We start from the raw sequence: 16,781 nt of genomic DNA on the forward strand, positions 1-16,781 counted from the left end.
CAGCCTGTTGTTCAGTCTGTTGTTCAGTCTGTTGTCCAGTCTGTTGTTCAGCTCTGCTGCATGTGCTGCAGACGATGACGGAGCAGCTGCTCTTCTGGACAAACGAAGTGGTGACACCAAGAATTACCCCAGAACGGTTTTTCTGAGTCTTGTTCTGTGAAGAAAATAAACAAATGAATAAATGTCAAAAGAAAGAAAGAAAGCAAAAGAAGCTCAAAGCTAACCTCAGCACATATTGAACTGATACAGATACGGGGATAGGGTTATGGGCACTTCATATCTGGGAACCCAGTAAGGCCATGTTCTAGTGCATGGGTGTCCAGTCCTGGTCCTGGAGGGCCACAGTCCTGCATGTTCTAGATGTTCCCCTCTTTCAACACACCTGATTCAAATGATCAGCTCATCATCTAGTAGAAGCCTGATAGCCACCCTGATCATTTGAATCAGGGGTGTTGGAAACACCTAAAACATGCAGGACTGTGGCCCTCCAGGACCAGGACTGGACACCCCTGTTCTAGTGCGAAGGCAAAGTCTCAGACAGTTGCTTCTTTGAGGACAACACTGAGCACTGAAGCACCGGGAAGTCCAAATGTGCTTCGTGTGACGTGCAGAAGGCATGTTTGAAGTGGAGCAGTTTAGAAAGGCCAGGAGAGGCTACAGAGAAAAATAACCTCACATCTCACCTTCCTAGTCACATGTTCGCTCTGTTGTCGCTCTGTTTTACACACTTACTGGTCAGTTGTGATTCTCACTGACTTCACAGGATGCTGAGCTTTGTTTAATTACCACTATACTTAGATTAAGGTATCTCAAAGGTGAGAAAAATATGTGAAATAGATGTTGAGATTCCAAAAGCAGCTGAAATAGTCTCCATTAGCCAAGCTTAGTCTTTGCACAAATATTAGAGACTTCTTTTGTGGATCCCTTTGAGGCAGTGAAACAGTTTTGGAGCTCTAAAATAACTTGGCAACCATCAAATATTGACTTAGCTGTTGCATAAAATGTACCAGAGACAAAAGCACAGCAGTGTGACATTATGCCCTCCCTTCTGTCTGCAGGCGTCCCAGCATGGAGACACCACTGGATGTTCTGTCGAGAGCAGCATCGTTTGTTCATGCGAACGAGGAGGAGAGTAAGTTTTGTCTTCTCCTGTGTTTGTGTCTGCAGAGGTGGAGTTCAGACACGTTTTCTGTTCCCTGTCTTTGTGTCGGCTGGTGAAAGGTGCGCTGTGGTCAAACGATTAGGACGATAAGCGTCGTGTTACATATAGATGAATTATGTGGAGCCACAGCCCCCGGCCCTGTTTTCTGCCTAAACACAATAGACGTCTTTGTGCCGTACAAGCTTGCATTTGCAGATACACAGGCAAATAAGACCAACCGCCCTCAACTGCCATCAGCGCTGCTTTTAAGCGGCTGCTTGCTTGTGTTAACCTGCTTTCACTGGGATCAGGGTGTGGTTTCTGTCTCCCTGCTGCTGTTTGTCTCTGACTCCCTGTGTCAGTGTCTTGTTGATCTCCGTCCATTATCCTCAGTCTTCCTGCCTCTGTCTTCATTTGTCTTGCTTCTGCTGTCTAGACGTCTTCTGTCCTCCTTTCCTTTCTCTTCTCCTAATCATGTCTGAGGACTTCTGGCATTGCTGAAAAAAATTCCTTCCGAGATTAAGGAGAAATGGCCAATCCTTCTCAGCAGGCCTGTGTGCAGCCAGCAGGCCCCGGAGCTGAGCGAAACCTACAAGGACACTTAACATTCAGTGGATACCGCTGATAATTGATGTGCACTGCTCAGAGGAGGCCGTTCACTTTGGTATTTTTGGTATCCTGGACAGCAGTGGTACATGTGTTGGTGTGTTGTGCTCAGTGATTGGTCTTTGGCAGAGTGACGCCTGAAATGAATCCACTGCTGTAGAGCTCGGAGCAGGATCTGGTGCATTTGGGGAATTTATTTGTTTTGAGGAGGAATTTAAAGCTCCTGAAGCACAAGGGGACACTATGATTTAAATTCTGACAAGGAGCCAAGTGGTGGATGGAGTTCCATGAAGAAAAACAACCTTTTAAATTGAAGTTATCTGTCAGTGCAACACACCCTCTCATTTAGAGCTCAGTGTCTAAAAACCACGTAACTCGTGGAGAACATGTAAGCAGCAGATACACCGTGAGATAAAGGCAGCCTGCAGGATTCAGACAGAGCTTCAGCTGTAACACCTCCCGTGTCTCTCCGGCTTCAATGAGCTGAATATCAGCTTCCTGAGCAGAAAGGCCTGGGAGCCGTCCTCCCTCCTCCTCGGCTCCCTCGCTCCCCTGCAGGGTTTTTGTTTTTTCCTCTGCACTGATGTCACGTTTTGTTGTGGGCTGTGCATGGCCTCTTTGTCCACAGACAATGCACTCGACCTGTTTCCACAGTAGTGCAGCGCAAAAAAAAAAGAGCGAAACACAGAGGCAGCAGCAGACTAAGCTAGTCCCCCAACCAGCTAGTCTGCTAAACTAGCTCCGGGTTAGCCGGCCAACGGGCCAACAGGACCACGGGCCCATGGGCCAACGGGCCCACAGGACCGCGGGCCAACGGGCCAACAGAACCACAGGCCCACGGGCCAGCGGGCCCACAGGCCAACGGGCCCACAGGCCAGCGGGCCAACAGGACCACGGGCCAACAGGACCACGGGCCCACGGGCCAACAGGACCACGGGCCCACGGGCCAACAGGACCACGGGCCCACAGGCCAATGGGGCCACAGGCCAGCGGGCCAACAGGACCACGGGCCCACGGGCCCACAGGCCAACGGGCCCACAGGCCAGCGGGCCAACAGGACCACGGGCCCACGGGCCAGCATGCCAACAGGACCACAGGCCCACAGGCCAACGGGCCAACGGGCCCACAGGCGGTTGAGTCAGCAGCCTCTGCCGACCTATTTGCATTTCTAACGAGCCTTTGACACTTGGACTGTGACACCGGAGCCACAGAACAGGAGAAGCTCGGACCTGCCTTCACAACAGCCTCTGACTTACAGGGAAGCAGTCCAGAACATTTAGAACTAGAATGAAAAGTGTAGTTCTTTTGTTTTCCCAGCCCTGCATCTTTTTAGTTAATTACTCAAATGCTGTCTTGAGAGAAATGTGGAATTTCATGACATAAATAATGTGAATTATTGCGGTCACTCCAAACCGGGTGCTGTCGGCTCACAGAACTTTGTTCTAGGGCCCAGATATTATGATCATAGATATGAATGCTCACACTGAATGAGAACATCTAAGCCTTTACTGAGGATACTGTTGAACCTTCACAAGTTTTTCTGCTCGTTCTTTGAACCATGTGATGCCTGATAGCAGCCACAGGTTTCCACCACAGACTGTATAAAGATGGACGTAGCAACCGGCCCTGAAACATGAAGCCAACCTGGAAGTGTCAGAAACCTGCAGCATCACTACGTCCACTAGCTGCTGGCTCCACAAAGCCCTGGCTCCCATAGACTGGAACTGGAAAAGAAGTGATCACAGATCACCAAATACTGCATTCCTACAGCTCAGGATGTTTTTCTTATTAGTTTTCATGGTCAGATCCAGAGATCAGGTGGCCAATCTGAAAATAAATCAATACTGAATTTTTAAAAAATCGTCAACATGTTGCGGGCCAAGGGGCGTGGCTGGCTTGATTGACAGTCGGCAGCGACCATACAGATGAAGCGAGCAGAAGGCGGTAAATGTGGGCGGGTAGAGAGGGCCCGCCTCTCAATCCGTCTGACCAATCGCTGCTCCTATGGCTCCGCCCCCCTCCCACGATTTTTGCGTCACTGGCTCCAAAAATCCAAGATGTCAACCAGGAAGTAGCAAAACCCTGGCTTCCTGTTCTCAGTGCAGAAACCAACGGGTGACGTCACGGCAGCTACGTCCATCTGTTATACAGTCTGTGGTTTCCACAGAGCAGAAGGCATCAGGACACAGTTTAGAAAGTCTGAAGTATCTTCACCACAGACCTGCATTTGATGCACGTTCAGGTACAAGAGAAACAGATATGTTGCAGACTCTGGTTGTGTTGTAGTGAACAAACCTGGTAAACATTGCTATTGGTAACCACAAGTCAACCCTTAAATAACTTCAACCAACCATTTGGGGTGGTGCAGGTGGAACCTACACGATGCTGTAACTCAACCAGAGTCTGAGGCTGTTGGATTGGGCCTGGGTTACAGTCTGAGGTTGTAAAGGCTGTCGTTCAGAGTTACTCCAGTGTTCAGGGCCATGCAGTGTTACTCAGCTGCTGCACGGTGACTTTATCCTGTACGATGTGTTGGAGACTCCCAGCAGCCCCACATCATGCTGCTCCTGCACATCTGGATCATGTCTGTGGGCTTGCTTGGAAGCCTTTTAGCTGTCACATAGTGTTGTGTGTTGTTTCCCTTAAAACCCAGCCGGAGTTTCATCAGTCCAGTTGTTGCTACAATGTAAATGTGTCCATAGACGCAGACACTTACTCAGAGTTTACAACCTCTTCTTGCCATTTAGATCCGTTATTGCAGTGTGCTTTGATACTACAGCAGAAGATGCTGTGCTGATGTAAGAGAAATGACAACCACAATGTCCCCGGAGTTCGTGGCCTGCTGGTACTGAGGTGTATGAATGTGTCGGACCTCCTCCACATCGTTTATAGGCATGTGTGCACAGTTCGGCAGGACAGATGCTTGCTGTCAGCGAGCCCCCTCCTGGTTGGAGGACTGTCTGCATGCAGCGCTAATCACAGGTCTGAAGTCAGATACTCCTGATCTTGGACACGCAGTAATTACACACTGACTGAAAAAGCAGTGAAGCAAAGTGTGCCTTATATTTAATGGTGAATGTGGGGAACTGCTTAATACTTGTCATCACCCCTCCATAGCAATTTTGGTGGCTACTTGGAAGACGCTGCAGCGTGCTCCACCCTTCCTGGAAGCAAACCTGTACTTGAAATCAGTCTGGATCGCACTATAGGCGCAGGTCCAAGGAGAGTTCAGCATATTTGTTTATAGCTCCGTGTTTTTAGAATACACCATATTTAATGCATTTTTCTGAGTGATCTGGTGACGCCGTCAGGCAGCAGGCCAGACTGTGCTCGTCCTGGATGCTAGTTTGAAGCCAGTCATTGCGAGTGAGAGCCAGCGGTTTGGCTGAAGAGACGGAATACGGACCTTTTGTTTCTGACAGGAACCACAACAACAGAGGAACTGATGCCAAGCGAAGGTGGTTGGCTGCGATCTGTGCAGCGCCCTCTGATCCAGTTCAGTGCACCCAAGTCCTGATCGTTTGTTTAGAGAAAACACACGCGATGGTGGACACACACGCCTTCAGTCCTGCATGTTGTAGTTTCAGCACCGACGGGCTTTCCCTAAGTCCTAGTGGAGCGGTGGTTCTGAGGGAAGCAGCTCGTTTAAACAGACCCTGAACTGTTCTGGTCTTTATTCTTTCACTGAGAAGCACCACTGATAGATGAGTGGACAGAATAATAGAAACACCCACGGCAGGGCATTCTGACGCCACAACAAACGGCCACAGCGCTGTTTGTTTGGACTGTTGGTTCTGTTCTTGTCTTCACATCCTGTTTGGATTTTTTACCAATTGTTCACTTGACTGTTTTTGTGTGTTTTGTGTCTGAATACTTTCTAAATCCACTGCACACCTATGAACACTTCCCTGGACCGTATCTCCATGCTGTGTTTAGTGCTAAATGCTAGCTTCCTGACATGGTGAACGCTGAAAGCTTTCCTGCTCAGCGTCTCCGTGCTAACACCGTCACTGTCAGCCTGTTAGCATGCTGATCGTAGCCTGTTAGCATGCTGATCGTAGCCTGTTAGCATGCTGATCGTAGCCTTTAGCTCAAAGCTCTGCTGGCCTAGCGACGGCCGTGCAGAGCTGCTAGCACGGCTGTACAAGCCTTGATGTGGTTTTAACAGAACCATATGACCATTATAAACATGTGACAAATTAATATGTCGATTCGAGTGTGATCAAGAAATTTAACAACTTTGCAGAATTGAATTTAGTCTGAGTTGGATTTCATTGTTTTTGATCTAAATGTCGTTGGATGTGTACAGCGTTGTGATATGTATCGTTTTATTTTCCTAAATGGATGCGAGTGAAGCCGACCACGATGACAGAGCTCAGCTTCTGTCCTCAGGTGTCCAGTGTTTGTAAAGGAACTCGCTTCAGCTTTGGTTCATCCGACGTTTGTGATCATTTAAGTCCTCTCAGCCAGTGAGCTGAGAAGACTCGTCCGAGCTTGTCGTGTATTCTCAGATCAACGCTGAAAGTGAAATAGAAGATCTTGCATCACGGCACTTTGTCTAAACCTATCCGGAGGTAAACAGTATTCCAGGTGGGCGGTAATGTGAGCGAGGATCCGTGCCCTTGGGTGGGATGGGTTTGGTTTTGGGTGTGTGTCGAGCTTCTTCAGCAGTGAGTGGATTTGTCCTCCGGCATGTCCAGCTCTCTGACGCTCTTCAATGCAGCCTGTGAAACACGAGACAGCTGTTCAGCAACTGAGCATAATAGCTGCAGCTCACAGCCCATGAGCAGCATGGCTCCACCTGTGGAACCCACCTTTTGTACAAGTTAACAGAACCTAAACTTTAACACATGATGTGCTGTTTTTATGTCTTAGAGCCCAGCTGGTCACACCAGAAAGCAGGCAGACTTTGATTCAGCTTTGGCAGCCAAAGATGTCGTGTTGCAGCATTATAAAGCAGCTGTGAGACTTTTAAAAGCTTTAAAAGCTGCACACAAGCAGCATAAATGTGTGTCTGCGTATCATTTAGCCTGCATCTGGGCCACGGTGCTGAAGAACGCTCTGAGGCGTCCTGGACTTTCTGGCTGCTTGGCAGACTCACAGAGACTCCAGGAAGCAACGTGTCGATTTTAGTGTTTGTTTTTGTACAACATTTACCTGATGTGTTACTGGTGAGGTCCAGAGGTGCCAGTAGGTGGGTTTTAAAAATCTTTGAACAGAGCCAGCTCACTAACCAAAGCAAACTATCGCCTGCTTGTAGTTCATAAAAACACGAGTTGGGCTTCAGTCTTCAGCAAATCGTTCAGCGTTCGTCCTAAAATGTCAAACAGCTCATTTAACAAAACAGAGAACTTTGTACCACTTCAATAACATGATGAGTGCTACCGAAATCCATCCATCCACATCTCTACACCTTAACCCTCACCAGGGTGGTGGGGGGCGGAGCCTATCCCAGCTGACTCAGGGTGAAGGCAGGTTCACCTGGACAGGTCGCTACCTAAATATTCAACAGACAGTCCAAGCCTACTTCCTTCTTTCATTCAACATAATTTATTGCACCTGTCTTTCTAAGAAGTCCTCATCAGACACGGTGCCACTATGAATGTAAATCTGTCTACAGAGCGTCTGAACAACCAGCTGGCCTTAATTTATGGCTAAAGGTTTATGTCACAAGGCTGCAGCAACCATATCAGTCATCAACACAACATGCTGGCACATAGCTCAGTTGTTCCTGCAATAAAAAAGGCCTGTATTATGGAAGACTGTACGCTCTATTGTGTCCAACACCATGATCACTTTATTGGCCATCAGTTCCCCAGCCGGTGTCTCTTGCCTTTTATAAACGAGGTCCTAAGATAACGGCTAGCACTGTTTGGGTCATAGAGTGTGCACTTTTATCAGTGCTGTAAAGATTTCCTGGATGACTCGTCCATGGTGATGTACAGACGACGTTCGCTTGCTCCACTTTAACACTTCACAGTTACACTTGTGCTCTTGTTCTCTTGCACCTGTTTTATCTCCTTTTTCTCATTGCAAAGACATTTGCAGTGTGTGAGACATTCAGTCAGGGCTCTGGGCTGAGGCGTCTGAACAGGTGAAGGTGAGCTGTGCGTCTGTTTGTTGCTGATAAATGCTTAGACTTGGGCACAAGATGAAGTGGAGCAGAGTTTGCACTGTCATTAAATGTAATCCTGCACTGTGATAGGTGGTATCAGGCCCTGACAGCCATTAAACACAAAGCACGAAGCGATAATGCGCTGCTAGGTCTTATTAAGGGATACGTCTCAGAGGTAAGAAAGCCTGGTTCAGAGTCCCGCTGACATCTGTAAACAGCTGGTAGAAAAACACTGGCCCAACAATACACCACGTGCTCATGGCTTTAGGTAGGCATGGTAGATGTTCAGTATTTACACCGGTAGCATCCTGGAGCAGCACTTCAGCCGGTCCTCGCTGTTCGTGTCTAAACGTCACGACATCACGGAGGAGGTCCGGCACCGCCATAGAAAATTAGAAGAAGAAGGACAAAGAAGTTCATGGTGCTGTTCTTTCATTTCATGGTCGGTTGTGGTTTTTAACTTGACGTACCAACTGTTGTCTAAGAATATGGGAAGCAAATCCCAGAACTGGATTTCACTTTTTCACATCAGCAGATTGAAGAGGTGTGAGGGTTAGGGTCTCCTCTCTGAGCTTGGCTGACAGCTCCCCGATAGTCCTCCGACCATCAGTCTATCGCTGTTGCTGTCCCTTTGACCTGCATCCCTCCTCCTTCGCCCCTACATTCACCTCCTTGGGCGCTTTAACTCACTCATGTGGCGGCCGCTGCACACACAGTCATTCACACATGCCAGCGACGGGCGTTACGTCACTGTCAGGGCTTTGTCAGCGCCACGGTTGGGCGGGCGGCCATTAAACCAGAGGGACAAGAGGCCACCGTGGTCACAGGGTCACGGGTCACAGGTCACGGGTCACGGGGTCACGACTGCAAGCCAAGAGGTTAAAGACTACGTACTCTTGTTTTTCTCCATGTAGCATTTCTTTGACTAAACATGTAGGATGTTTGATCCTGATTATCTTTCACACTGTAGTCGCGTTACTCTGCTCGCTGTGAAAGAGCAGCAGCACTGTGTCGTGTCACATGTGGAGGGCCGTCGTCTGGTGTCTAAAATCACTGTGCACTGACAGCAGACAAGATGTGATCTGAGTGATTGAGTTTCAGCTGCTTGTTGCTCCGTTCATGTGTAAACAGCATTTACGTTCTCCCAGATGTGATCTGTCACATCACTGGTGCTGTGTGGAGAGGCTGTGGGCCGCCACGTGTCCGTCTGGTGCCACCTGCTGATGCCGTTCACCTGCCAGCAAGATGTTCACTGTCTGAGGCACCGGTCTGGTCTTACAGAACAGAGGAGTGAGAAGGCCACGTTATGGGTCCTTTTTTGTAGCCTCCACCCCTCACATGGAGCTTCTCACTCTTTCCTGTACATCAGACTTTCCTAAACACTGACAGTCAGATGTTCAGGTTTTAACGGGGGCTCACGTGACCAGAGGGCTGCTGGACCTCAGGGCCTGGTCACAGCGACGTCTCCTCACATTACCATACAGATTGAAATTGTTGAAGAATCCATGTCCTACACTGGCTCTCTGTAAATGTCACGCTCGCTGGTCCCGTACCAGCCCTGCTGTCTGAGCGAGGGAACCTTTTCTCAGAGCCGTGCTGACCACACATACTTCACATTCCTCTCTTTTTGATAGCACTCGCCATAGTTACCCGGAATGAAATGAAACAGGATTGCAATGCCTGTCACAAAGAAAAAGTTAACCTTTATAGTGCAGAGAGGGTGTGCTGGACGTGGTGAATGTTCTTATAGTGACGAGCTGGTTGGTGCAAGTATTTAGGAAGAAGAATGCACTCACCTTAAAGATGAAGCAGGTTCACTGAGTTTAGTGCATGTATTTTAATTTCTATTTTTTCACCCTGACATGTTGGAAGAAGCAATAATCATTGTCTCTGTATTGTCTTGATCGTTGCCCAATATTTCCCTGAAAGGAATTTTCATAGTTTCATAGTTGACTTGAAGAAGAGAGGAAGTGCACAGAGTGATGGGTTTCCTTCAGTCCTGGTACCAGTTACTAGGAATCAGGGAGACTAATCACCCTCACTTGGCAGTCGTATGAATTTGCAGTAAAAACTAAAATCTTTGTGTCAGAATTTAGAATCGCACAAACTCCAATACACAAGGTCACGTTAAATGATTGTTTAACAGAGAACGTTGACCGGCTGTTACCTCTGACGCTTCACAGACACAAAGCGCCAGCTGCTTGAGAGCCAGAGAAGCACATCTTTAAATGAACCTATTCAATGGGGAGTGCCAACTGCCGATGCCCGTAATCAGAACACTGCTGAATATCCAGTCCAATAATCAGCCGACTCCGACTGCATCCACCCATCAGGGTTCATGTGGAGGCTGTGATCCAGGCACACATTCAGAACCTGATTGGAAGAAGTACAGAGCCTCCTGTCTGGGAACTGTCTTTGCCAAAAAACGATAAGCCCCCTGGGGTCGGTTTGCTACCAGCTAACTGTTAGCACGTCAGGAATGTTGTTGATGGGAGGAGCCATCATTTTCCATGACCAGAAATAGGACCTGTTTGGTTTGGTTTGAGATGCTGGATCACTGTTTTATTGGCAACAAAACAGACACTGACCGGCCTCAAAATCTGCTCGTTTGGACAAATGCTTTATATATATATATATATATATATATATATATATATTCTAGTGTTTAAGAATGAATGCCGTGTTGAAAATGCTGCACACAAGATATAATTTAAAGCCCTTCTGTTATATATTAGAGGTCTGAACTCAGAGAGAAGTGCACATGAGATTGGAGTTGTGTTGCTGTCCGGGTTCTGGTGCAGATACTGAGCCTGCATCACCAGCGTCTGGCTGTGTGCCCCTCATGTTGGTTTTGTTCATGTCATAAACAAAGAATGTGGCAGACAAGCTGGAGGAAAGGAGGAAAGGATAGAACATGTGCTTAGAGATGAAGAGAGGACGAAGATTTGGAAGAAAGAGGAGCTTTTCTAACGCAGAGGAGGCAGAAGTGTGGACAGCGTGACAGAAAACAAGCTGCAGGAGAAAGAAGAGAGCTGCTTGACAGCCGCTCACTGAGAGGCAGGAGAGAGCTTCCTGACAGGACAGTAGGTCACAGATGACTTGGATGTCTTGGCTGTGAGAGGACACTTTGTACAGGACATAGCTGGCTTATCTTGATTTTACGCAGCTCATATAACGCGACTCAGAAACACCGAGATTGTTGATAACAGCACACAGGTGATCTATGAAGCAGCACTAATACGTGATAGGAGAGGTCAGAAACGTTCTCCATAAACTGTGCACAAGCTCAAGCTTTTTGTGAGCAAACAATGAGTGAGGTGAGACAGGCGCTTTCACTTTCTAGGAAATGAGGCCTGTACGAGATGCGAGTTCCCTGAAAGATCTCCACCATACAGGACAGTGAATCCCTGATCTGAGTGGCGCTCAGCCTCTTAATTAGAAATGCCAGCGTCCTCGTGGTCCACATTCCAGCTGTGGCTGAAAGCTGCTGTGCACTGATCATAAAGTGGAACATGAGGACTCAGAGTCTGCAGCTAACACTAACCAGTCTGATGTGATGCTACAGCAGCATGCAGCACTGAGATGTTTCCTGAACAATGAAATAATGGGCCACTAATGCAGATCAAAACACTTCCCTGTGGCCTTGTGGTCCAACCTGAGTGTCTGTCATAACTCCCGATCCACACATCTCACTCTAGAAGTGATCGTTTCAAATGTATGCAGGATTATTTCTGAATGTCTCCTGTTCAGCAGGAATCACATAAAGCGAGCAGTGGTTCAGGATACTTCACTAAATGTGTGTTTTGCTCTCTGCAAATGTTCACAAGTATTTTTATTGCAGACACAATCATCACTCTTGTATTTTAACAGGTATAAATGTGCGTCTCGTTTTACGAGAGAACTTCTAGTGACCTAACAGTTGAAGCTTAACGCTCCCATCCCAAGCAGGTCTAACGGAGCAGGTCTAGTGTGACCGACAGGGTGTCCACTCGTCACCCACATGAACCAGAATGGGAGCACAAAGGTGGGAAATGACAGAACAGCTGCACTTCCACACAGTTAACTGTTGTTGTCATTGTTTCAGTGCAGCAACCTGATATTTCCTCCTTTGTGAGAGTCTGTTGAGGATCTGTTCACCCACATACTCCCAGAAACCTTCTGTAAAGGCGTGTTGTCGCCCCAAATGCTTTGTAACATGATTCACAGAAAACTGAACTGGTGTGTGTTCGCTAGTGTCTGCTGAGAGGCAACGGTTTAATTAAAAAACTGGAATAATCTCTATAGAACAGATGGTAGCAGCTGCGGTGTACCAGCATTCTGTACAACTGGTGGAATAAGTTGAAAAACAGGTCTGTCAGGTGTTTGTAGACATTATACATGTAATCCAGCCATTGATGGCCTGAAGGTTTTGGAAACCAGGTAGAAAGGAAACCACCCTGATACCACATTCTGAGGGATCAGCGTCTTGGAGCCATTATGTCACCGTGTAAACACAGCCGCCAATCCTGTGCTGGTATTTCAACAGAGCACTAAAGTAATCAAGGATCTGACCGTTGATCTCTGCGACGTGAGACTCGTTCCTCCACTTCAGCCTGTTCACATCATGTTTTCACTTTTGCTACGCAGACGAGCGTACGACGGGTTTGGGAAATCTCCAACTAACCCATTTTTAGGAAGGCATGAAGATGGTTCTGTGACAGATGATGAAGCAGACCGAAATCAAGAAAAGATGAGCGAGGCACATCGAGGTCAATGCTTTTTAAACGCTCTTCCATCATCGCTGGGCCTGTCGTGCTGCCAGTGTTTGTGTCACAACAGCGGAGCATCGGGATGAATCACCACCTGGCTGTGCAGCGTTGTTATCCAGACACACCCTCCCCCTGGAGAAGCCCGGACCTGTTCAGAGACACCCAACACTGCAGGAGAGTAAGTAGGTCTGGCAGCGCCTTGTCCTCGTAGATTAGATAAATAAATAAGCATGCAGGAAGTAAAGGGGGAAACGACATGAAAGCAGGAAGACTGGCTGTGTGCTGGCCGCCTACATGCAAGACGGCGTCCTAATGGATCCTCTGACTGGTGTTCATTATTACTGAGCATCATTCAAACCTGACCACTAACATCTAACTCTAAAAGCAACTTCCAAGGACAAAGAATAATATAAACCAGCTCGTCACTCATTGGTGAAACTGTGTGTAGTTGTCAGGCCACAGCTCACAGCGAGCTCCGGACACGTCTGAGTCCAGCCGGCTGTGGAAACGCTGAGGAGGAAAGGTTGTTTCCTCAGCAGGCTGAGCTCTGTGTCACAGCCTGTCCCTATGGAAGGAAGAGGTGGGATTTCACCAACTTGTTGTGTAACCAGTAATCTCTTAGCATGCTTATTCATCTCACAGCACGCCAGGCCGGAACAAAGACACTGTGTTAGAGAGGCCATTTGCTGTAATAAGTTCAGTGTCAGAGTTGTGTGATAAGTGCCAGACAGGTGTGTGTCTGTGTACAGGTAGCAGCCACAGACACACACCTGTCTCCCTGCTGTTCATAAGGAGACACATTCATGTCCACAGGAAGCACAAACACTCTGCAGAGGCTGTGATTGTTAAAAATAAAGATGTTCTAGAAGCACAAGTACAGCACAGAGGGAAAGCTTGGACGAATCCTTGTGTCTCATTCACTATAGGAGACAGACAGTCAGCGTCCAGAGCGCTTCAGAGCCTTTGACAGTCTGAATAGTCCAAGAAGATTCTGTGGAGTCATTCAGTCTTCTTCTGCCTGTGAATAGCTGCATCGAGCTGCCTCAGCACACTGTCAAGGACTCATCATGGGTCTGATAGAGCTGCTGCACTCAACATCCATTTGTTCTCTTGTCTGACTCACCGGCGCCACCACCTGTGAGAGTTCATCAGGACTGTAAAAACTGCTTTTTGTTAATAATGTACCTGAAGTGTAGACACAAGCAAACCTTCCCTGTAGTCTCTGGAGGATGAAGCCGACCTTCGTGTTCCTCCAGGGCCGCCATGAGTTTCACATTTCTGGTTTTTGACTTGAGAATTACAGGCTGCAGGTGGTTCAGTGGTTAGCACCGCGGCCTCACAGCTAGAAGGTCGCTGGTTGGCGTCCCGGTGAGGACACCCGGGATCTTCCTGCGTGGAGTCTCCATGTTCTCCCCGTGCAGCGTGGGTTCTCTCCGGGTTCTCCGGCTTCCTCCCACAGTCCAGAAACATGCTGAGGTTAATTGGTGATTGTAAATTGTCCGTAGGTGTGAATGTGAGTGTGCTTGGTTGTCTGTCTCTAAGTGTAGCCCTGTGATAGACTGGTTACCTGTCCAGGTGAACCTGCCTTCACCCTGAGTCAGCTGGGATAGGCTCCGCCCCCTGCGAGTGTACATGATAGACCCCAGAATTTCTGGATGGATCCTCATAAAAGGCCAACAGCCAGCCAGTGGTGAGATATGATCTTCATCTGCTACCTGCAGACACTGCCATGTCTGAATAAAGAAGAAATCTATTGTGTCAGTAAATCCAGCACATCCATCATGTGTTGGCCAGCGGGTTCGGGTCAGGGGGAGCACCAGCTTGTCCCCAGCTTTCCTATTCCAGCTGGTTGGCTTTAAGCAGTGCAGTAGTTTGTGAAAAGTTGTGACACAGAACAATCTTAAACTTTCTAAAGCCTTCACCACTTGGATTTTAAATTCAAGCTACAACTTTATGTATGTTGTTCCACACTAGCAGCAGCTCCAGGCCTCAGGCTTCCTGCCTGGAGCTGAAGCCTTTGAGTGAGACGTAACCTGCAGCAGCAGCAGCTCTGAATGGACTCTGTCTGAACTCAGCCTGGAACAATGGCCGTCCAATGAGACGAGGACTGCTCCTTCGTCCTGAGCGCCGTTTGAGGGGGAGGCCCAGAGGGAGGAGGGGAGAGGCCTTTGTGTGCATGTGTGTGCACAAAAAACAATGGGGGAGGTGTGTGTGTGTGTGTGTCTGTGTGTGTGTCTGTGTGTGTGTCTGTGTGTGTGTGTGTGTGTAGTTAACCGGCCTGTGGTCAGTGTTAGATGTTAGCAGCAGACGTTGTGAGAGGCCTTTGCAGCACCAGAGGTCAGTGAATCCTCCATCATTTCAGTTTGAACATGGAGTGATGAATGCTGGGACGTCTCACCTGCATGAGGACGTGAAAGCAAGCCCACCTGTGTTTAACGTGTTCCTTCCTTCTGCATTAGCTCTGTTGAACTCTCTTGTTGTTAAAGCTTTCTCATGGCGTCACCGTGACGTCTCCAGATGATGCGTCTCTTTTCTTGGCCTGTGTTTGTGGGTAAGCTCACCACAGCCTGCTCATGGTTCCCTCAGACCCCAGAGGAAGCTGCTCTCCACACAGCAACACTCACATTCTGCTCATCTGTGGGGATGGGGGCTGTTTCCTCTTTTCATCCCATTTGCATCCTGCTTTTTTGACATCAGCGTCTTGAACTGAAGGAAAGAGAAGTGCGGTAGAGCCCATGTCAGGCACCAGGGGGCAGGAGAGGACCTCTGTGGAAGTGAGGCTGCTGGTCCTGCTGTGTGTGAAGCAGCCACAGAAAATCTTCAGCATGTAACATGTAAACTATGTGGACTGTTGAATCTGCTCTAACAACATCATCCCAGTGTGAATGTTCATGGCTGGGAGCCCTCTGGAGAGGAAAGAAAGGAAAGTATAAAGTTTGTTAGTCGTATATGCTGTCTGATATGAGTGTGGATTGGTTGGAGACGTCCTCGGTCCGTGCTGTCTGCCTGCACTGTCCCATACAGACACGTCACATTTCATAGAGTCGCTGATCAGCTTATGGCTGTTTTATCTACTTCTATGGCAACTTTCATATCCTCAGCTATCACCGTTATGTTCCTGCTGGGACTTGATGAGAATCTCTGGCAGAACTGCAGCACAGGGGACTGCCGGGCCCACTGGGGATTGTCTGGTTCTGTGTGGATGCGTTTGGAGAGTAAAACATCTCTGATATTTGAGGCTCTCCAGGGATTTACTGAGCATGCCCAATGCGCCCTCCTCAGCAGCACAGGAGCCGTAGTGCGCATGCCCAGTGCGCCCCCTCAGCAGCAGAGGAACCGTAGTGCGCATGCCCAGTGCGCCCCTCTCAGCAGCAGAGGCGCCGTAGTGCGCATGCCCAGTGCGCCTCCCTCACCAGAAAAGGAGCCGTACTGCGCATGCCCAGTGCGCCCCTCTCTGCAGCAGAGGAGTCGTAGTGCGCATGCCCAATGCGCCCCCCCCCCAGCAGCAGAGGCGCCGTAGTGCGCATGCCCAGTGCGCCCCTCTCAGCAGGCTCATAGGGATCGCAGGCTGCGTGTCAGGGCAGTCGACTTACAGCTGGCTGTGAGGACAACTGACGCCACTCTGTGTTTGTTTGCTCTTTATCACCGCTATACCCGCACTTCAAAAAAAAAAAAAGTCTCCAAACTAATTAATAATTACCGCGAGAACTTGTTGGGTAGTTCTGCCGTCGGGGTTCGGACCAGTAAAGTTGGAGGCTGGGCCTGCAGCTGCCGCTGAGAGCAGAAGGAAAAAGCTGGTCTTTTTTTTTCTTTCTTTTTTTGAAAAGTAAAGCTCAATAAATGCTACTAACGAAAATGGACCTGTTGAACTACCAGTACCTGGACAAGATGAACAACAACATCGGCATCCTCTGCTACGAAGGTACCGGACTGCCCGTTACGGGGTTCCGAAAACTTGGAGCGGCCGGGACCGGGACGCTGCGCTCACCGGGGACGGGTGGTCCGGTCCCGGCGGCTCTCCGGTTAACACAGCGGGGGGAGTGTGTGTTTTAATCCATGTTCGTTTGTGACCACCGACTTTTACCGACGGACCGCTGCTCGGTGTCAGAACTAACCCCAACTACCCATAACTAACCCCAACTACCCATAACTAACTCTAACTACCCATAAC

General features: G+C 48.6%; 1 protein-coding gene across 2 annotated transcripts in view; it reads left to right on the forward strand.

Moving 5' to 3' along the window:
* The window catches only part of vgll4b (vestigial-like family member 4b), a 41,356-nt gene that overhangs the window by 2,627 nt on the left and 21,948 nt on the right, over nucleotides 1–16,781 (forward strand). The window contains exon 2 of one of the 2 annotated variants that reach the window (XM_008290003.1): nucleotides 1,059–1,132. In XM_008290003.1, the coding sequence (XP_008288225.1) occupies nucleotides 1,069–1,132 (64 nt within the window). In that variant the 5' untranslated portion in view covers nucleotides 1,059–1,068. Of the gene's footprint in view, nucleotides 1–1,058; nucleotides 1,133–16,170; nucleotides 16,533–16,781 lie in introns of those variants that run through there. The other variant, XM_008289995.1, reaches the window with a different exon arrangement.

Source organism: Stegastes partitus, unplaced genomic scaffold, assembly GCF_000690725.1.
Source record: "Stegastes partitus isolate 25-593 unplaced genomic scaffold, Stegastes_partitus-1.0.2 Scaffold14, whole genome shotgun sequence".
NCBI classification, from domain to species: domain Eukaryota; kingdom Metazoa; phylum Chordata; class Actinopteri; family Pomacentridae; genus Stegastes; species Stegastes partitus.